This window comes from Plectropomus leopardus, chromosome 5 (genome assembly GCF_026936395.1).
Source record: "Plectropomus leopardus strain MGB_pleo_1.0 chromosome 5, ASM2693639v1, whole genome shotgun sequence".
Classification (NCBI taxonomy): Eukaryota; Metazoa; Chordata; class Actinopteri; order Perciformes; family Serranidae; genus Plectropomus; species Plectropomus leopardus.
This window is the reverse complement of record NC_142180.1, coordinates 22,146,077-22,169,512: the sequence shown is the minus strand read 5'-3', so window position 1 is coordinate 22,169,512 and position 23,436 is coordinate 22,146,077. Positions and strand designations below refer to the sequence as shown.

The 23,436-nt window shown below is 41.0% G+C and overlaps 1 protein-coding gene across 1 annotated transcript; it reads right to left on the bottom strand.

Moving 5' to 3' along the window:
* Nucleotides 1-617: 617 nt before the first annotated feature.
* On the bottom strand, nt 618-18,426 carry ctxn1 (cortexin 1). Its single transcript, XM_088077743.1, has 3 exons — nt 18,295-18,426; nt 17,841-18,016; nt 618-3,342 (listed from the first exon to the last, which is right to left on the bottom strand). Exon 3 carries the CDS (start codon nt 2,172-2,174, stop codon nt 1,794-1,796), a length of 381 nt encoding a protein of 126 aa, XP_087933869.1. The 5' UTR covers nt 2,175-3,342; nt 17,841-18,016; nt 18,295-18,426; the 3' UTR covers nt 618-1,793.
* Between the last annotated feature and the right edge of the window lie 5,010 nt (nt 18,427-23,436).

The window sequence follows — 23,436 nt, the reverse complement described above, 5'->3', positions numbered from 1 at the left end:
ACTTTGCTTTCATAACATAATATGCCACTGGCAAAAGTGACTGGAGTAGATCCTGAAATAACACCTCTGAGAATCGATTCTGAATCGAATTGTGACCCCAAGAATTGAAATTGAATGAAATCGTATAGTATAGTATAGTATGTCGAAAATGTCAAATTTTGACATGTCCAGAAAATGGCTGAAAACCACATATTATAGCTTGTAGAGACACGTCATAGTAAAACAACAAATGTTGACTGCTCCTAAAAATGGCTGAAAACGACATAGACATGATTTCTGAGACGCATCATAGTATACAAAGTGGAAACAAAGGCCAAAGAAGGCCCAAAACATCATCATTTAGCATGTCAAAAAAATGGCAGACATACTATACTATGACATTTTTTGGTGATTTTTGAAGACATATCGTAGCTTCTCTGCAGTCCACTGTAGATGGCGTGCAACATACTGATTTGCTTGTAGACATTTCATCATATAGGTCTGTGCACTTGGGAGAAGTCAGATGACAGTAATCATAGATCTGGACGTCCTAGAAAATTAATGTTAATTAAATTGTATGGGGGATCTCAGTGGGTTAAACATGTGTCTAACTGTCCACAGATAACAAAAGTGACACAATATGACAAACAAGCAGTAGTCATTATATTTTATTTCCAACATGAACATTGTGGACCTTCCACACTGTCCAACTATCAGTGGAAATTAAGAAGCAGAAGAAAATCCTGTTTTATTTTCACCAAATCAACCCAGTGTATCAAAAACAAAGCAGATAGTCAGAAAAATATGCACTTACAAAACACAAGAAAAGCAAAGCTACCTGCTTTGCCTCCTTCTACGACGTGGCTGCATGACTACTTCAAAAATCCACAGTCTAAAGACTAGAGTAAGAGGAAAAGGACAGAAAGATAGCAAAAAGGAGACTCCCAAACTCGAGTCAGGAATAGAAAAATAAAGCTTTGTTTTGCCTAAAGGTTGCTGTTTGCTTCATCACCACACTTGGCAGGCTGACTACAGCAGGACACAACCAGTGAACAGAAACTCTACTCGCAGTAATAAGAGATTATAGTTTCAGTATGGCTTCTCAGTTATAGACACAGTAACACACAAAACATACACAGACAAAACTGTATGGAGACATAAACTACCTACTCGAAAAGCATCTGAAACTGCAGTGCTGCTCCAGGATCAGTGTCCAAAAATTAAATACAAAGGTGAGGATTTGTGCTCCTTGATCAGCACTTAACACTTTGATCCTTTACAATGGACGTTTGTACATTAAAGGGGCGTCTGCTCAAGTGTAAACTCCTTCATTTAAGCTCAGCGTGTGTTCTGCATGTCGTGTGTTCTCATTTGAGGTTATAAACTATGCCATGAGTGAAGGTGATCTTGCGCAAAATTATAGTGTTTAATACTGACGAGCTCTGGAGTTTGGAAAACCGAGCCCTACAGTGATGTGATGTTATAGCATGTTTGACAGGTACAGTAGATTAAGGCAGCTGTGCAGCTCATTATTTCTGTCCTCCATGGTCCAACATTTGGGTGTTTTGGCTTCCATTGGTCTATATGCCTGTTGTTGAAGTTCTGTAGTGTCCTGTAGCCTCATATTTACACCAGTACACAGGCTGCAGTACAGTGATATAAACGGAGCATACACAAACATCAGGTAAACCTCCCGTTAAGAGTGCATTCACAATATTATGCATTGGTACAATCCATTTCCACGTCTAAATTTATCTTAAAGATTCTATGTGCAATAAAATATTCCTCTTTCCCCCTTTTCTTCATGAATCACTCTACACCAGTGCATAATCAAACTGGCCCCTCTCCAGCCCCTCCTTGTGGTCAGTCCAGGATGATGCAGGCATGCGGCTGTAGGGGTCCAGCAGGATCCTGAAGCACCTGACCAGCAGGAAGACCAGGAAGAGCATGAGGAGGCCTACAAAGGCCAAGGCGGTGCGCTGCTCAGTGTCCACCCCGACCAAGGCCAGAGGGGGGCTGCTGCTGCCACCGCCAGGACTGCCGGCGAGGGAGGAGCTGGCCGGGGACAGCAGCAACTCGTAGTCAAGTGTGGGCACATCGTTCATCCTCCAAGGGGCCCGTAGGCAGGGCTTACACACTGACTGGATGGTTGGTGTATTGGGAGGAGGAGCGGAAAAGGACGGGAAGGTGTTCATGAGGGGTGGCGTGGAAGGAAAAGCGAAACTGGAGATTGAGAGTGTGATTATGAGGCTTAATAAAAGGGGCGGTTTAATCGTTGTACAGTTTTTACCCTGTTTGTTCGGTGAAGTGCATGTGGCTTAAATAGAAAGTTAAGTAGCGAAAGTTAGCAGGTAGACTTCAGAGCGGTCCTCAAGGTCAGAGAGTGTGATGTATTTGTCACGGCAGGTCTCACACACACATCCTCTTCTGCTGGCCAGTTTATGTAGTCAAATCTAGGTCAGTCAAAGTGACATGACCCAGAAAGGCCTGGTCCTAATCTACTCTGACAATGTGACAGACATACATGCATACACACCCACTTCCTTTTCAATTAATATGGACTACTTTTTGGTATGACGCATTTTGAGGAACTGGCTGAACAGTGTAATGAAGCTCTTATTCGAGAAAGAGAGCCTCAGGTGATAATTAATATTTTTAGGGTATTTATCAGGGCCGCTCCGCCACGTTAGCTCTCATTCTCACTCTCAATCAGAGCAGGCAGGACGTGTCATCGCCTCCTGCTAATACAGACACACCAACACTTGTCCGATCACAGTCAAGGTCAGTGTTCTCAATGGGAGTTAATAGTGTGCAGATGGACTTCTAACACCCAACTGGGTGTAGCTGTTGAAGTGTGCGTCTGGGTGTTGTGTTGCTGAGCTGAGAGCCAGACACTATTTAAAGCATCTGCAGAGGCCAGCAGCAGCAGGTGTGAGTGAGTGCGTGCATGTGTGTGTGTGGCTAATTAGATCAGGAGGTCAGTGGATCAATGGCCCTGAATATAAAACAGTGCATCACCTTTGCTGATGTTGCCTGCTAAATGCAACTCTCTCCGCTTTTTTGTGGTTGGCCCGTTGGAGCGTGATAAAAGGGTTGGAGCTGTCAAGTGTTCCAACAAGTCTTCAAACGCTGCGTCTCTTGACAAGAGGAGCAGCAACAAGAGGTAGGAAATGAAGGTTCTGAGAAGGTGAGTTTGTTAAATTGTCAGTCATGAATGAAAATCACCTTCATCCAGTTTGATCTTCAGTCTGTTGAATACAGATTCTGTTTATGAGGCTCTTCAGCAGACCTGACAGAAGATCGTTACCGGACGTTGTGTCATCGGATGTTCCTGGTTAAGTCTTGGGGCTTTTAACTCACCACCTGAAAGAAGAGAGAGACGCCTGCTTAGAAAAGCATTGAGGTAATTGTCCAAACATGTCACTAATAAAACTTTGAGGACATTTAAAGGGCGGGCCCACCTATGTTCTTTTGTGTGATTTTTAGACGGAAACTCCCACTCAACTGTGATCAAAAAGCGGTGACATAGATTAAAGATCTCAACACAGCCGTGTGGTGAAGCAGACAGGATTACAGAACAACTATTGCTGTGGACACCGTATCTTTGGCTCCCAAAGTCACAAAATCACAACAACTAACCCATCACAAGCAGTGGGAATTAGTGACTTCTTATGTTCTGCAAAGTTAAATTATCCTTTCTGTCAAAGGAGTTTGGTGGCTTTGGACAGGAGCAGCAAGAAAATATATTTTAGCCTGCTAAAAAAAGAACCACCCCTTCTCACTCCCAATCCAGCTTTTTCAGAGCTGTCAGCATCAGAGACACAGAGGCACCTTTCGCAACGGTATGACGCACACCAGTCACAACTCACCAACTAACCCAACTCACCAAACACCATCGGTTTGTCAGTGGACGTCAGCATCAGACATAGACGCAATAAGGCATCCGTAACGTAACAAGCAGAAACAATAATGTAAAGAGCAAGAACGTCTGTATAGTGAGACCGGGAGGGTTGGTGGATGGCTCAAAAAAAAAACAAACAAAAAAAACTCTTGACCTTCACCCAGGAGCTCATTGTTTGTTTCCCATGTGAATTTAAGCCAATCGATGATGATTTTTCAAAACCTAATCCTGACCTTTTGTTGTCCATTTTTAAAAGACACAATGCATGTAACTACCGTAAATTGATACACCATCCCTAAACATCCAAAAGTGATGCGGGAGGATACCTGCCGCATCATACTCAGATGTCTACATTGACTCACAAAGCAGCAGGATTTGACAAGTTGGGAAGAGAGTGAAATCAACATCAGTTTAAGAATACACCATATTAAGATTATTTTACCGCTATACCTTTACTGTAAGACAGCCTTCCCAACGGGTAACTTCAGCCCCTATCTATACTCTCTTCAAAGCCAACGGACTGCATTGAAAGAAACATTAATTTTACCTACATAATTACTGTTGGTCAACTACTAAACCTTGAGAAAACAATGCAGCATCTACAACAGTATGTGGGTTTATATGTAGCAACGGTATCATGGAGAAACCTATTTCACATCTCATAGAAAAAACGTTTTTAGAAAGGGATGAGAAAATAGCATTTTGAGGCTAAAACAGACTTCAACCAAAATTTACATTTTAAGATCAGGACCATTACTATAAAGAAAGCTACAGAATTACATTAAAACCTCAAAATAAATACATAATTATTGAGCCATCCTTTAGTTTGCACAATATTACATCAGTATGCAGTCAGATCCCTTAAAACACAACTTTTTCACTGCGCACCATAAGGAGACGATTAAGTAATTCCTTCCTCATTTCATCATATGATGTGATTATTCCCACCCTTTGCTGAATAAGTAACAGTGACAGTGACATTAGCCATCCGCAGGGAGAACACAGCACCAGCATCCCCTGTAATGACACTCAATTAGCAAGCTGATTATGGTGTCATTACGGCCACATTAGCAGTAATGAATGCACGATTATAAACACTGATACCGCATTACATCATCCCTCATTTGTCAATGCAATGTTACAGCGGGCCGTTTGTTCACTTGTTGACCCCCTTCATTCATTTGCTCACATGATGGAGAGAAAGACAAAGTGCTGTGGAGCCTCATTAATAATCTAAAATCACATCTCCCGGGGCGGACTGGGTTTCAAATCATTGAGGGAATGCGATATGCAAACCATTTTTACCTGCTCACCCGTCTGAATAGCACGGTGACTGGGCTATTTGCTTAGACAAACGTGATACCGAGAGATATGCGGAGCACCGAGTGTGTGTGTGGGAGAGATGCTTGAGAGAGACAAAGGGAAGGGGATGTAGAGGGAGAGAGAGGTGCTTAGAAACAGAGGAGACATTAATGGAAAGTGCTTTTAATTTTAAGATTAACAGCGAGAGGGGACATAGGTGCTGAGATAAGGTTAGATTTGAATTTATAATATATCAACAGTGACTTAGTAAGTGTGGAGAAGGCGCTATTGGACAGCGAGAGATAAACAGAAAGACAAGTGACTCAATATATTGAGATAAAAACAGTATTGTAGCATGGACCGAAACCAGATGCAGATGAAATTGAGATTATGAAGATGGATAGAGGAGGAAAAGATGGATGAATAAAGCAACAGTTTCTTTGGTGAATGGGCAGCAGTACAGAGGAGAGGTTTGCTGGCACAAACTGGACCGACTCTCCTCTGCGTGACCATGGCAAAATGCCTTTTCATATACCCCTTCTCTCTCAGTCGCCTTCAGTTCAAAGGTTTTCTATCTACTACTTCATCAGCCGGTGTCTCCAAGGTAGATGGTGCACCAGACTCAGGCTGGCAGTGGCATGACACACCTGGGAGGTGGCACTCACACTGTGAATGAATGTGCACTTCTGTGTAAACAGCCCTGCTGTGTTTGTGTGTGTGTGTGTGTGTGTGTGTGTGTCTCAGCTTGTCGCTACCTCTGACTGATGCGACTTGCAGAGTCCAAAAATAGGTCAGAAAACCTTGAAACAGTTCTCAAGGACGCTGTTACGACTGACGCTGTCACACATCTGCAGCTCCAGATCAGAAAAGCTTTCCAACTGTTTTCAGCTGCTGTGGGACTTTTGTATTGATCGCTTTAAACCACTCTTATGGCTTATACCAAATGTTTCACTTATTGTTTACAGTTGTTTAACAGTTACTTTACACATTCTTTTGAGCTCTTTTGTATTCTATTATTTTACCTTTTTTAGTGCATCAATGTTTAATGTCGCTACTAATACAAGCAACCATACAAATCCTTTACTTAGATCCAATGTTTAGGATTTAGGGGGATATATTTGCAGAAATGGAGTATAATATAATAAGTATGTTTTCTTCAGTGTATCATAACCTGAAAATAAGAATCATGTTTGTTACCTACGAATGAGCCGTTTATATCTACATATGGAGCGGGACATCTTCCATGGAGTCTACCATGTTTCTACAGTAGCCCTGACTGGACAAACCAAAGAATGGCTCTAGATAAGGCCATTTGCGTTTTTTCGTTGGCCACCATCATTCTCCTACATGCTAGAAAAACAGTTTTGATTCTGCAACCACACCGCTAGATGCCACTAAATCCTACACGCTGAACCTTTAAATCATATGCAGCCTTAAACCACCATATTTCATCAGCCAATAAGAATGATTAGGGTGTAGCTTCCATCACTAACAGGTGCAATTAAACTAACAGGAAGGTCAGAGAAATGCCAGTCAAACACAGTCTGTACAAGAAGATGTATAATCATTTAAACAAGCTTCAGGTAAATCATGGATATGCAGAACCTTCAAAATTAAAGAAGTCAGAATTTGAATCAGCGGGTATTTGTCAAAATATGTTTGCAACACCAAGAGTCTGCTTTAAAATGTAATACCTGACCTGTAAATGGACTTACATTTATATACAGCTACTCAAAGTGCTTTCAGACCCAGTGCCTGATGGCCGAGGCTACCATACACCTGCTCATCAGTTAAACATTCACACACATTCACTCAGCAACGGCGTAACGGGGGCGATTTGGGGTTCGGTATTTTGATGTGCGGACTGGAGGAGCCAGGGACTGAAACGATTAGTGGACAACTTGCTATACCTCCAGAGCCACAGCCGCCCTGCTTTTGATACTCAGTGCTAAAGATGCATCCTACAGCAATCAGTGCACAAAGTACAGAGGTTCAAACCAAATGCAGGGAACAGATGGTCACTGCACAGGAAGAACTGTACTGTGACATGTAAACACACAGTGATGCAGACAGACCAGTCTAATCCAGCCACGAAACTGTCAACTACCCACTCATAAACACACACACTTGAAATAACAAGTGGGCAAAAAAGAACATTGCTGACGAAACCCCACACACTGGGATAATTTCCATTTTGAATGTGGGACGAGCGACTAAAAGCTACACACATGACCTCCTCATCTGATCCCATAAACCCTGCAATTATTTAGTGGCTGCGTTTCTCCATTATCTGTCATCACTGAGAGAGAGAGGATGATAAATACACTGAGGGAGAGGAGAGATGGACTTAAAGATGAGAGAATTTATCATATTATACAATAACAGCTACACAATTACTTCTACATATTGTGTATTGATTTATTTAAGGAGTGAACTGTAGTCATGAACAGCTGAGTGTACAACACGAAGAATAAGTTTTTAAAAAAAGGAACTTAAATGGCAAATATACTGTATTTCCTGCCTTTGCAACAAGATTTTGTAGAGTCAGTGGTTAGATAGTTCAGACATGGGCTACCAAGGTGTGTGTGTGTGTGTGTGTGTGTGTGTGTGTGTGTGCGTGTGTGCGTGTGTGTGTGTGTGAATAAGTCATTGGGAGGTAGAGGGAGGACAGACAGAGATTGCTCAGCTTATTTTCCTCCTCGTTAAGTCTCGCTCCCACCATCACCCTCCATCAGCCTCACACGCACACTCTCATACACACAACCACTCACGCACACGCGCACACTGTCGTCCATCAGCCTTCGTCTCGCTCGACTCGCATTAGTTCTCGCCCACTCCATTTCTCCTCCAGGACACTTCCTCAAAGCACCGACGAGACCCCTAAGGTGAAGGGAAGCGAAGCGGACACTCGTCAGTCTTCATCGAAAAGCCCTTAAATGGACACCTCTCACAGACACACACAGACACACAGACACACAGACACAGACACACACACACACACACACACACACACACACACACAGGCAAGTGCACCGGTGGGAATTCATTCATATTCAAAAACACACACAAGCACACACAAACGATGGAAGCACACACTTAAAAGTTGCCATAACTAAGCTCACTTTTGAACATATAGAACATTAGATTTGTACATAGAGATTCACTTACACACACACACACACACACACACACACACACACACACACACACACACACACACACACACACACACACACACACACACTGCAGCACCACTGTCATCACTTTCTCACAGAGCTGTTGGTCAAGCTAATGTTGACAGAACTCATCAGGGTAAATGAAATGAAGAGAGCTGAAAATAATTTAGTTACCTCTCAGGTGACCAGGGTGTCACCTTTTCCCTATTCTATTTCACACACACACACACACACACACACACACACACACACACACACACACACACTCATGGATAAGTTACTGTACAGCTTTGGCGCAGGGTTGCAAACCTTGCTAACACTTTATTTTAAACCATTTATTGCACGTTTACACACTGTTTATGAATGCTAAATATGAACTTAAAATGAGGTGTCACCAAAACTTTCTTGTGAAGTTTCCAAATGGTGGTGAGATGCAAATGCTTTCATGCTTAATTTTGAGGTCAAGTAAAAGGTTATGAATTTAGGCTCACTGAAATTGAAATTCACGAGACATTAATTTATGTAGGATTGATTTTGTAGTATCAGATGACGAAATACCTCAGCCCAATATATTCTGTGCTGGTAGCCTTAAGCCTCTTTTTCTGGTTTCATGTGGCATCTGGTTATCAGAATTTGTTCCTTTTTTTAAAAAAAATTAATCTTTTTATATTTCAACAGCATTATGTTGAAATGTTTCAACAACCAACTTCATCAGGGGGCAAACAAAATTGCTGGGTTGCTAACTATTTTTTATTAATTTCATAAGACATCCTTTGGGATAATCACATTTTTGGTCATCAAGTCGTAATCTGTATCACCTGAATTTGATTATCCTATAGGATGTCTTGTTATGCTTCATAATAGAAAGTGGTTTGCAGCCCAGCATTTTGTCAAAATGTGCTTTTGGCTTAAAAACAATTAATTGTTGACGTTCCAAGTTATGATGTCATAAGACATATATAAGATTTGAGGACATTTCCACAAACATATGATATTGTCTTTGCCACATGGTTTCACTACTTTATTGCTAGCTGTTTGTGTGCTTATGCTCCATCTCTCATGCACCCACACAGACACCCAGAGCTGCGCAAATTTCACATTAAAACAGATACAAGCACAATCTTTTTAAAAAGGAGACCACAGACCACCACTGTCCTTCCTCCCTCAAGCACACAGATAGCCGACCAAGCAAGCCTTGACTGGGTTCAGTGCAGAGACAGCCTTGATTTGTCATTATTTATAGTCTGAGTAAAGCCACTCTCTAAAAGTAATTAGACTTTAGAAACAAAGGGAAAGGGAGAAGAGAGAGAAAGCAAGTGGCAAAAGCAAAAGAGAGAGAAACAGAGAGAGAGAGAGAGAGAGAGACAGTAAATGTTCCCAGTCTCTGCCACAGCCTGCTGGGAATTGAATTAACCCTTTCCAATTTGCTGCTTATAAAGATAAAGTGGACCTGCGGAGAAAGCAAAGGGCAGCTGCATGAGATCCACAAGCTCAGGTGGGAATCCCCCTTCGATCACGGAGAGAGTAACGCTGTTCAGAGGAACACATAAACTGCACATATTGTCAAAGGGTTGGAGGGGCCACAGTGAGGGTGTATTGAAACCATCCATCATTAAGCCTCATTGATATGTATGATTCTGTTTTCACTCTGAATTGAGGGTGTTTGTCTCCGTGGGTGAGTTTGTCTGGTTTCATTTGTCACCTCAGGGAGGTGACGGCTGCTGTGGCTAACGAGGACCAGGGACCGGGTCACCTTGAGCTGAGCACAACAACAAAGGCTCTCCAGATACCGACTTTATCTAACTTTAACATGTGTGGCTTAACCTCGGCTGCTCAGCTATTTCTTAATACCTCTTTTAAAAGGGGCGGATTCACACATTTTCACACTCAAATTTACAGACCAAAACATGCCCGTCTTACAAGTATTTTTAGCACCTGAGAGAGACAAAGTGTCTGAGGAGTCGTTTCTTTTTCCACTTGGCTAGCGGCTCAGCTCAGGACCAACCAGCTCCTCAGATAGCCCCCGTCATAATTAGGCTGGCAGACACTCAGTAGCTACAGTAATGGTGATAAAGTTGGGCAATTAAATATTCTGCTGTTCCAACACAGCCAGCCATTCAGCGCCACACACTCACTTATGTACAAAAAAGGTGTGTATTTGTGTGTGGGAGACAGATATAAAGACACATTGAGAGAGGGAGAGAGCACCCTGTTCTTTCTGAGTCTACATGCAAATGAGAAGGGAGTGCTGCGAGAGTGGAAAGTACTAAAGACTGCTGACCTTTTAAAACAAAAAAGGGTACAGCGACACAACCAGAGAGGGCCATGCACTTTATATTGATGTATTCTTCAGGAGCCTGTCCATTGTCATAAAAACATGTTCTTTCTCACTGCTCACTCCTCATCAGTTTGAAGTATGGGACTCACTGCCGGGCGTCTCTGAGGGGAAAAAGTGGCCCACGACTGCTGCAAACCGCTCACATCAGCTCACAGAGAAACTTAGATTGTAGTGAACTGGGAGGAATGAACAAGGGACGCAGATATAGAGAGAAAGACAAATGCAGTTGTACACAGATGAAGGAGCAAACAGAAAAAAACAAGCCCTTTGTGATTCTCAATGCAGCTGAGCAATTCCATCTTCCAAGCTGCCGACAATCTATCATTTTATCACCAGCCCAGATGAACACGCAGTCTATTTTCTCTATCAGCATATTTAGGGTGTTCAAGGTCACTCCTGCATCAATATTCAAATTATTCAAGATTCTAGATCCATTTTGTACAAGCTCTCTGTTTTACCTAAATACAATGAGGCCTGATTAAGGGACAGTGTCCCCTGATAGGGTCCCCTGCTGCGAGGCCGAGTGCCACGGGTCTCCCCAAAAGCTGGATCACATCTCCAGACATCAGAATGGTGGTGGTGGGGGGGGGGGTTAATGTTTTGTAAATGCTAATGCATGCATGTTTTCATAAGTTTATAGTCACCTGAAACTTAGAATCTCTGTGTTTTCATTACCGTAGAATGTTTTATATCCATATACGGAGCTGATCCTCTTTCGCCATTTTGTTCTACAGTAGCCCAAAACGGACAAACTAAACACTGTCTCAAGTTAGGGCCATTTGCATTTTTGCATGGGCTTCTGCAGTTACCCTGCATCAAGCAGCAACCTCAGAGGCTGAAAAATGATGCCAATGCAGAAGTGCCAAGAACTGCAGCCACTTGAGGCTGGCTCCCCATAGACCCCCATGTTAAAATGCCCAACTTCACAGCAGAAATAAAAATGTTTACAGCCTGGTATAAAAATCTTTTTTGGTCTCTATAGATAATTTTAACATTCATGACAACTGTAGGAGGGTAATATTTTAATTTTTTTTATATCTCACCCATTTACATTTTATTGAAGCTCTACATATTTATGTGCAGGGCCACTTGAGTAACAGACTGTCTGTGAGACCGCGCTGCAGTCTACGAGTCAGTCCCACCCATAACTCATCCACAGCACCGGACTCTCATCCAAATATGGTCCCTTGTGGCTCCAAAAAGACAAGATGGTGATGGCCGAAATGTCGAACTTGAGGCTTCAAACCGGCAGTCTACAGACCAATGAGTGACATGACAGCAACTATGTCTACTATTTACACAGTCTGCGTTTTCCATGCTTGGTACTGGGGTTTCAGTTCTGCAACCTTACCACTAGATGTCACTCAGTCCTACACACAGGGCCTTTAAACTGCATCCTCTGAGGTATCTAACAGATACAGGATGCAGTACGTTCTACAGATTTTGGATAAGTGGAGGTCTGTTTTTACTTCTGTAATCTGTGTATTTCTATTATTTACATGTTCACATAACTGGACGTAAAAAGCCAACGAAATTCTTTCTGGGCATTATTTTTATGAGCTCAAAGACCTTTATTTGACACCTAAGAATACCACATCTAGTATTCACTGGGTCTGCTGCGCCCTGTGCAATAAAGTCAGCATGTCACAAAAAATAATAATGGCAATAAAAAAGACTAAATGCACACAGTCACAGAGCGGAACTATTTGTGAATTTTATTTCACCAAGTCACGACTCTCTAAATGTGATTTTTTTTCTTCCTGTTATGAAGCACCTTGGGGGCTAACTCGAAGCGAAGGAGAGTCCTGAAACATATTTGTCGCTTCCAGCCATCGAGCTGCCCGACGCTGGCATGCTGACAGACAGCAAAAGAAACCACCTTTCTCTCCTTCACCTCCACCACCATCACCTCAATCAGCTCTGTCATATCTGACCATCATTTCCATCACTCCCTTGCAACACTCGCCCCCCTGCTGTCAAATGGTTCCCCTTTTGGAAATTGACCCCCCTCCTTCTTTCTAAAAAAAAAAAATCCCCAGTGCCCCACTAGTGGGATGAATAAAAGTCGGTCCAATCCTATCCACCTACATTCTGCATTTAACTCACAAATCACAGGCATGAAATATTCACACAATGACGAAGACGAAGTGGTGAGCAGGTCAGGAGTGAGTGGATGCATATGTAGATGAGTAAGGCAGTGTTAAAGGGGCAGTGTGTAGGGGGATTACATGGTGTTTTGCAGTGAAGACTGCAGATTGTAACCAGTTTACACTCCTCCCTGTTTTTACCAGGAGCCAAATTATCCGCAGAGATCTCTTCCTCCCCCCAAAAATGGACCGGGTGACATAAAGTATAAAAACACTGAATAAAGAAGTTTCATGGTACAAATCAGTGTTTCCCAAATGTTGTTTGAAATGTCAGAGACAGCTGCTAGTCCATCAAGTGCTAATGTGTGCTCACCTTTTTTCTCTGACGACTTAAGAACTTACAAGAAAATTATCTGAAAGTTATCAAAAAATAGAAAAGTAAAACAAAAAACAAAAAAAGAAAATGACAAAAAAGTGTCAAAAACTGAACTTTTTTTTTTAACATACACATTTTAATGCATAATTCTGATACTCATAAATACATTGTGGTAATTTTCTCTATTTTTTTAAAACATGAATTTTCAGGTTGTTTTCTTGTCACCTTTTACCAATTTCTTGTAATTTGCTCATTGTCTTTTTCCTTTTCTTTTTTCTTTTTTTGTTTTTGAAGAGATATAAACCTTTTTTGCTCAGGTTTCAAAGGTTTAAATTCTTATGGAAGGCATCTGAATGAAGCACAAGAACTGATGTCCATCCAGGTTTCAGAAGATGAAACTGGTAAAAACACTCCATTTCTTCCACTAAATCCCCCCTAAATCCTACACACTGGACCTTTAAATAGGAAAAGGAAAAGTTCTATGTCAAGGATTATTCTGTGTTATTTCACAAAAATGTGAGGACAGAAAGGTGTGAGTGAGCACAAGAGCAGCTGACATGGCCAATCCAACCCTATAATTCACCTTGAAAGACACCCCGCTGCTGTCACGATGGCTAACAGCGCACACTACCGGGAAAGACCTGGTGGTGAGGTTGGATGTTGGATGCCAGATGAGAGGACTGAGAGGGGGAGCGGAGGATAGGAGCCGGTTGGGGAGAACAGAATGGTAATCCCTATGATTCACGTTTGCATTCAGAGAGCAGAGGTCTGCGGCTACCTGGGGAGCAAAGGGAATCGGGTGGCATCAATCAGACACATCTGGAGAAAAGAGGAAGAGGGAAAAAAAAGAGATGGAGGTGAGAGGGAAAAAAGATGAGATTCGGGGAGGGAGGAAGTGGGAGGTGGGGGCAATATGGAAATGTCAGCACTCTTAAAGTCAGAAGACAGCACTTTCCTTCCATCAAGCAGCCATTCTGTCAAGTCCACTGGGACACAGAGCAGAGCCGGTGCCAGCCAGTCAACCGGCCCACGATGAAGGCCATATATATTACATGCCCTGCCCACACAACACTTGCTCAAATCCAAGGCGGCAGAGCTTTGAGTCAGCATTAAAAAAAGTCTGACACTCTTGCAGACGGTGAAAGGAAATGACCTGAGACGTCAGAGCAAGCATGAGCCAGGATGTAAAACAATGCTTCTCAATCAGTGATGCAAAAACACTCGCAATCAAGAATGTGAACATATCAGGGCGTGATATAAAAAAAATAAAGATTGAAATACTCAACAGTGGCAAAGTGCTGATTCAAACAGTGAAGCTGAAATAACTTTGCTCAGCAGGGTGCTGCTGACTGCTCTGATCCCCACTGACAATTGGAGCCACCAGTCGGACTCCTAAGCACAGATTAAACACAGAAGAAAAGTCATCACAAAGACGCGGACATATCACCTTGCTGAAGCGAAGGTAGTGTGTTCAGCTGATTTGATTACAGAGCTTACAGCGAGGTGGAGAGAGAGGAAGACTAAAGCCTCGCAGAGCAGAAAAGGGAAGGCCAAACACATCTAGGCCAGAAGAAAGGAGAGCTTATCTGCACACTTTTACTTCATGGTCCATCAGCAGATTTCATTCCAATAAGTGAAGTGGTGCTCTTCTAGCATTTCTAGGTGGGTTAATAGACTCATACTGGGAGCTGCTTTGGGGTCCAGAGGGGGCTATCTGGAGCAAAGACAATACATCCATGTGTCAGTAATCAAAGGGCTATAGATGATGGGGTTGATGAATATTTGATGTCCGATCTTCACCAGGAAATCAAAACATCCTGGAGGATCGCCTCGCTCTTATTTGTCAGGCTTGAAGAGACCCACGATGACTCCACTCCGTCATTTTCCACAGCTCCACCTTCCTGCTGGTTCATGTGAGCAGATGGGGACAGCAAACAGGAGGTTTATGACCCCGGCGTGTGCTGTTGCCACATTATATACAGCCAAATTGAATCACGCTCAGTGTGGCATTGCTATTATTTCAGGGGTAATACACTGAAGTGCCACAAAGTGTGCAGGTGATTTCTTGTTCTGCGCGTCAACGTGAAAAAGTCATTTCAGAACTGAACCGTGCTGCAGCGTGAAGTTTAAATTACAGCACTCAGAAAGAGTTCTTCACTCAGCTTCCCTCAAACGAGGCCCGAACAATTTAATAAAGTAACTACTTTAGTGAGCTATAGAGAGAAAGATATGGAACCTAATAACAGGGAGAGACACTGTGAGTGTGCTGTGAGGACGAGAACCTGATTCACTAATGTGCTCCATGTAATACTGTATATCCTGACAGGAGTGTGAGGAGGGCTTTGTGGGTAAACCCTACCGGGTTTTCTCTTTCCTCGCCATCGCTCCTCTCATTACAGGTCATTACATGATGACACAGATGATGAGCTTCCTGCCGATCAGTGCTACCTTAGCATGGTTTTTGTTTGTTTTTAAAGTGTTAAACTGAGTGTGGTCAATAAAGTAAAGTAGCTGCAGACTATTGTATGCTTTCATTTCAAAAATGTTTGTTTCTCAAAACGGGGGGCGAAGGAGGGGGGGTCAGCATACCAGGACAAATTTTTAGAAATGTAATCATTTTAAAGCATTTTGACACAAAAATATTAGTTAAGGTGTTGTTAAAGTTTTAATCACTGAGGGCTATTTTAGGGAGCCAGCAAATGATTGAAGGCCACATTGGAAAGTTGCACATACTGTGACTTTTTATGATATTTTAAAATGACATATGCTACTATACTATGAATTCTTTAATTATTTTTTAATGACAATTTTATGTCATACTAACATTGCAAATACTACAGCAATTGACAGCGATTGATGGCCTTTGATAGCATAGCAGATTCTTTGTTTAATACTTTTTTCATCAATACTGGGGGTGAAATTATACGCATATTTGAATATTGTGATGGATGTGCCCCCCTCACTATACAATTACTGCCTTGTTTTTGATGTTTACATGAACTGAGATAAAACCCAAGATCATTCCGTTAACTGGCAGATGTCTTACTTTGTTTTGCACATTTCTTTAAAAACAGATGTATTTAGAAACTCTGGGATTATTAAACTGTAAAGTGCTGTGGGTTTGAACAATGTTACATGTTATACAGCATGTTTTTGTAATGAGAAGCCCAACAGAGGACCACTTCTTGTTATAAGGTCTTACAGTAAGACACCAATAATAGAATATGTGTGAAATTTTATTTCAGTTATCAGCCTTAATTAGGTCAAAATAAAGGCTAGTGAAGCCTATCTTCTGCTGTGCTTTTTTAATAGAAACCTGGGAAAATGAGAACGTGTGCAGCCACTTGACCTTATTGAAATGGAGCCTTCAGCAGCATACTGTATGCACTTATGTGAGCTGATACTTTTCATGTAAGATGAAAGAGTTCTTGGTTTCTCTTACATTTTAATCTGAAACTGGTCCAAGAACAGCAGCGGACCTCTGCCCTCCAATCAACAACCTCAATCTAAATCCTATAGATATCAAAAACTCAGCTTACTCATTACTGTTCACAAGACACAGTTAATTATTCAGCAGTTGTCACTGTAATACGAGACGATACGGATGGAAGAAGGAAGTCTGAGGTGCATCCAATGCCTGGCACAGATTTCCTGGTGGGTGAATGATAAGGTGCAGGACGGGCCAAAGCCCACACCTCCGTGACCAGGAGCCAGATCACATTACAATGACTGATAGCAGTCGATCACAGATAGTGTCAACACAGTGCTTATAGAGTTTTTTTTTCCCTATCAGCATAATTTACAAATGTGAAAGAGCGAGGCAGATTCAAAATACATTATGTGGGAAAATTAGATTTTTACTCTGAGTGACAGTTTTAAATTAAATTCACGTGTGTACTGCCAGCTGTTCAGGATGTGTGCATCTGTGCTATCCTAATGACCTATGGGGGAGTTCATACACCCCGTCTCAGCGGGGTAATTCAATCCACATCTCCTGAAGGTGCCTCGCTCAGTCGGGGCTAAAGGGGGAGAAAGAATTCTGTCTTGCCACACAAGCATTGTAGTAATTTCATGGCACATTGGTCCATGATGTGGTAACCTGGTGGTTTCAAATAAATCAAAGTCAGCAGGTTTGGTGTGATGCCTCCCAGGAGCCCTGTCACCCATTTCTGACTTCATATCATAAATCCAGACACAACAAAAAACACCATTTATATCATAGACTATAACATTTGCAACAGGTAATTAAATACAGTTAATCAGCTGCCTATTTTTACTTGTCATCATTTGTCTTCTTGCAGTTTTATTTGGACTTTAAGTCTCTAGCTGTTTATTTCCAAACCAACAGAGACATTTACTGCAGTTTTTTTTGGCAGTATGACTCTTGTGATCAGCTAATTGGGGTTTGCAATTTAGTTGCAAACTGACACGGTAGACTGGACTGACGTTACAGGAGGAAAAAATATCACCGATTGGATAACTTCGAAAGTTTGGACACAAATAACACGCCTGTATCGATCTTGAGAGACATGCAAGTCATTCTCGACAGTATTTCGCATCGCAATCTCATAAATCCGGAAGCGATATTGATTTATCTCGCTTTAATTGTGCTGATATTTTAAAAAAAAACAGCCTCTGTCAGGGACGTGATTGCAAATATGCGGTGAATTGTTGCACAGACCTGATCAGGTGTCCCGTGTTGTGTCCGCGGCGTCCAAACAGCTGCAGCCTCAAACTTTGGGATGCGCTCGTCTCTCCTCCTCTTCCTCCTCCTCCTGCTGCTGCTGCTGAGCTCTGAGAGGAGACACGACGGGAGGCAGGCGGAGGCTCTTAAAGCTCCCCACCCACTCTGGCCTCCTACAGGACGCACAGCCAATCACAAAGGTAGCTTCAACTCAATGATCCATAAATAAATCATATATCAAACACCTGCCTGTAGTCATCCAAACATCTGCACTTGCTCATATGTGTTCCGATGACAAACGGAAATCGTTTTGAAGGATATGTGACAAATATTTGTCTCTCACTGGGAAATAAAATTCCCAGAGGAATGTAACTTTACTTTCTTGTTTGGGCGAGTTTTCGAGTCCTTGTGGCTAATGGGTAATACGCTGACTACATTTTTCTCCCCTTACCTTGTTAAATTCACACCAAAAATACGGCAAATCCGTGTACATGCACTTTCTAACTTTAACTCAACTGTAGCATGTTTACCTATCTATGTTACACTAACACCTGTCCCCCGCAAGACAATGGCAGGTAGGAACTATAGTTCCAGAGGCGTAGGGGGCATGCAATAGGAATTTAAAGGCGACGTGTTTAAAATTAACCCTTTGAAACCTGAACAAATTGGTTTAAATGTCTTCAATAACATGGATAGAGTGACAAGCAACTCGATAAGAAATGGCTCAAAAATTAGCAAGACATTAATAAAGGGTTGCCAGAAAGTTACCTGAAAATAAGCACACAAAAAACAACAAATAAAAAGATGAAACTAAACAGGAAAATGGTCAAGAAAGTGCTGAAAAATATTTGTTCTGTAACATAATGTAACATTATATTAAATAATTATAATATAATATTTTTATATCCAGAACCTTCTGGAGGTTAGCTAGGCAGCCATTAACTTTCTGGAACCTTCTGGAAGTTAGCTAGGCAACCATTAACTTTCTAGAACTTTCTTAAGATTAGCTAGGCAACCATTAACTTTCTGGAACCTTCTGGAAGTTAGCTAGACAACCATTAACTTTCTAGAACTTTCTTGAGGTTAGCTAGGCAACCATTAACTTTCTAGAACTTTCTGGAGGTTAGCTAGGCAACCATTAACTTTCTAGAACTTTCTAGCTAGGTGGACCTAGTGCACTAGAATAAACAAATGCACGTTAATTTAGCTAAGATATGCTGATAATATAAAAAACGATTCTTTAGATGTCTTACCCTTTTAAAGCCCATCACAAATGGTCTTCTCTGCTGCAACTCCATTGCGCCGCTAGCAATTAATGCTACTTCCGGGAACTATCGCGATGCTCCACGTTCCGCCATTGCTGTGAAAAACGGTCCATTGGCGCGAACGGAGATGACGCGGTTCTCTCTTAAAGGGCCATGGGTGGACCGTTAACTTTCCCGAACTTTCTGGACCGTTAACATTCGAAAGGAAGCCTTCTCATTTGGTGAGTATTTCATAAATCTACCAACATTTTCGGTGCCATTATTGCGGCTAAAAAAGGCAGTTTTACTTTTTCTTTAAGATGTATTATAAATGTATTTCAAGCTATAATGTTATACTGTGGTGAAAATTGTTTCTCTGTGAAAACTAGTATATTTCGGACAATATGAAACAGTTTTTAGTAACTTCCGTACCACTGACATGAGCATCCTTGATGCTGTGCTGCGTGATTTTTAAGCTAATGGTAGATAGCTCACAAACGAGCTAATGTAACTTTTAAGTAGAATTAGCTAATGGTGGAACAAAAGGAGGGACGTTCACGTTCAGCGTGCCTGATGCACATTCCCGTCAGCTGGTGGTGACAGCTTCTCCTCACAAGCCATTACCTAAAAAGTTGTTTGTGAACTTAATATTGACCTTAACCCCGTTAATAAACTTAAAGGAGATCTCATGCCTAAGTGTACCATCATACAGAGATGAATTTGTAATTTTTATGATCGTATATTCGCATTGAACATAAATGCTACCAAGCCTTTGTTACCAAATGAAACCTGTCAGTGTAAAGTTAGCTTCTTAACAGTTAGCTAACATTAGGGAATAAGCCTGAAGAAATTATAAATAAAGAAGCTTTTGCAAATTACATTGCTGGCTAACTAATTCAGTAACATTAGCTAATGGAGGTTAGCTAATGTTGTCAAGCAAACAAACAAACAAACAAACAAACACAAAATTAACACTCACATCACAGGGTTTCACCAGATAAAATTTGCAATAGTCAAAAAATCTGTTGCTTTTTTTAAATTTGTAACAGCAAGAGAGTGAAGCGTCAAGTTTAAATCCGTCCAGTAAAGATTGAAAGAGGGGTGTGAACCTTAAAAAATGTTGTTTATGGATAAAGAATTTCTCCATAAAAAAAAAAAATAGTTCAGGTTATCATAACGGATTACATATTTAAGGGTAAGGTCATTATTTTATACTGGGAAAAAATGATTAAAGTTTCATCAGCCTGCCTGCAGAAAGAACATGAGTCTTCTGGTTGTAGCATAACATAGGCTGTCAGCAACATGTGATGGAGTTAACACTACAAGCTGTTTTAAGTGAACACCAATCACACTATAAAACATACATTTGAATGACACAAAAATTCTCAATTATTTTTAAAAAGACATCTTGGACCAATGTTTTTTTCTTCCAGTCTGCAGATGAAATCCATTATTGGCAATCTAGTGGCTGTAAGTACTGAAATTTGACCTTCAGTGTAAGTGAGGATGCAAGCTGCATGGTCACTTAATTAGCTACACCTACAATCTGCTGTTATCCAATACAACAGATCTGCATAAATTCTGCCTTACAGGGGAACAACGGCCATTAAAAAATAAGATATTATTCAGGAGGCTATATAACAGGATGGAAGAAATACTAGAACATGCTCATGAATGCGCATATTGCCACGGCCTGCCAGGAAAGAAAAGTCTTCAAAAACCTTGGATTAATTCATCTAAAAATAAGGCCTTAATTGGTATTAACATGTTTTAAATAAATCTTTCCCATACAGTGGCATCTCACCTGTAACCTGCTTGTGGGTGGTCTGGCAGTGGAGGCTACTGCCCAAAAAATAAGTATTAGATTTTTTTTTTTTGTCTTAATTAATGTATTTATTTTAGATATTTATTTAGTTGATATTCCCCCTTTTTTGTTTTTGTGTTCAGCTGACATGGTGGGGGATACATAAAGTCTTTTTTATTACTGTTTATTTAAATAGACACATTTTGTTTGGTATATCATAAATGGTTTATTCGTACTTCTTTATCAGTTGTCTCATTTTGAGAGAAAAAAAATCAACAGCCTCATTATCATCCATGAATTTATGATTATACATTTACTGCGTTACAAATATAGTATTATCTTGTCAGTAAGTTTGGGTAAAACAGCCATCGCTTATCCTGTGCGAATGCTCGCAATGAAAATCAGATGTGAGGGGGGGTAATTTCGACCTAACATGAGGTCCCGAGGTAATAATAGTCCCGTGTGATTGGGCCTTATGTCTGTGTTGTGTTTTTGGCTGTGCCATGACTATCCCTCTATATCTCCTTATTCTTTGTCTTTCTACCAGTCCACACTCCGTAACATGGTCCATGCTGGACTTCTGGACTCCAACCCAGCACCCTCTGGTTCCCACACCAGACTGAGCTCCCGCCACCAAACTAGATCTACAAATAGTAAGGGCCATTTTTGTTTTCTTTAAGTCTGTGTTGTGTTTTTGGCTGGGCGCTGTGCCAACCAATCTGTTTGATTATTGATCGTGGCCGCTTTGCCATGACTATCCATCTGTCATCTCTATAACTATCCCTTATCTCTGGTTTTATCTCTCTGTCTCTCTGTATATCTCTATTCCTTATCCCTCTTTAACTATATACGGCCGCCGTGCCCTAACTATCTCTCTATATCTCCTCTCTATCGCTCTATCTGCTGAGTTATAAGCGTCGTTTACATTTTGCCACCCTAGAATTATAAGTTTCTGTCTGCGTTCTGACCTGTTTTGAGATATTAACTTAAAAGTTTTGCATTCATAATTACAAAAATTATAATAACGTTTTTTATTTTCTAAATAAAAACTTTTATGAAACACCTCACATAATGTCATCACAGAATAAGAATGATAGCTTGACAAATATATCAGATATAATGCTGAGATGGTGGTTTGTGTTGTGTTTGGTTGGTTTGATTATCTGTCACGGCCGCCGTGCCATGACTATCTGTTGTCTATCTGCTTGGATCTATTAGTTTAGATCAATATGATACAATAATTGAATATTATTATTTATACACACACACATGCACACACAGGACCTATAGACATGCATTAGTTGCAGAGGGGTGTCAGACTGATGGAGGTGACACATACTTAGAGCTCCAAGCAGTTAGAGCTTTAGTGTCTTGCTCAAGGGCACCATCCTCCAGTTTCTATGGCAAGTCCATGTAGACTGAGCTATCGCCGCCCAGCAAGATCCACAAAAAGTAAAGGGCATTTTTATTTTTCATGTTTGTGTTGTGTTTTTGGCCGCCATGCCAACTGATCTGTTTGATTATTTGTCATGGCCGCCGTGCTGACATGTCTGTTTGGTTATCTTTAACTGCCATGACTATCCCTCCATATTTCACCCTACAGTGTCTTTCCCTCATCTTTCCAACTATATCTCTCTTTATCTTATATTTTGCTCATCTCTCTTGCCTCTCACATAAGATATATAGAGTTTTTATTTTCTTAAAATCTGTCATGTGTTTTTGTTGGCTGCCGTGCTGACTTATCTCTTGGTTGGCCACTGTGCCATGACTGTCTGTTATGCTTCTATATTTTTTTAGCTTGAATCAATATTGATACAATAATATATTTTTAATTATTAATCCCTCAATGGGGGAATTTAGTTTTTTTCACTCCTGTTATCCTTATATACACAGATACACCAAAAATACACACATTGACACACAAGACCTGTAGGGATGTCAGTAATTGTACAGTGATGTTGTAGCGATGGAGCTGCTACATAGTGAACACTTCAAGCAATTAGGGCTTCGGTTGTTTTTGGTTTTCACCATAAGCTGTCTGTGTTTTCCAATACCCATACTACCATGACAAGCTGTTGGACCTCTAAAGGTACGAATTTTACACATTATTTCTGTAAAGGTATAATCCGTCAAAGATTCAGTGCATATTCTTCTGGATATTTTCCGCATCCCTGACAAATACAAACATATCCGTCCTTGGATAGCTCCGTATTTCCTGTGTCTGATATATTAAAACAGGATGTGCAAAGATGGATTTGATATATAAAGCTCATTAACAGATTAAATCGCAGAATATTTCATGTATTTCAGGATGTTTGAGATTCATTATACATATGAAATTACATATATGGAATCATATCCGTTGGGTATCAGGTACATTTATATCTGATATCTGAAACAGGATACATCAAAGATGCTGGTAATATATGAAAAGATTCAACACATAGCTCTTAAGCAGATTACATGGTAGGATACTTTATGTATATCACGTATGGGTATCCTGATTCTGGATTTTTCAGGGTCCAATTTTGTCTGTTTACGGAGA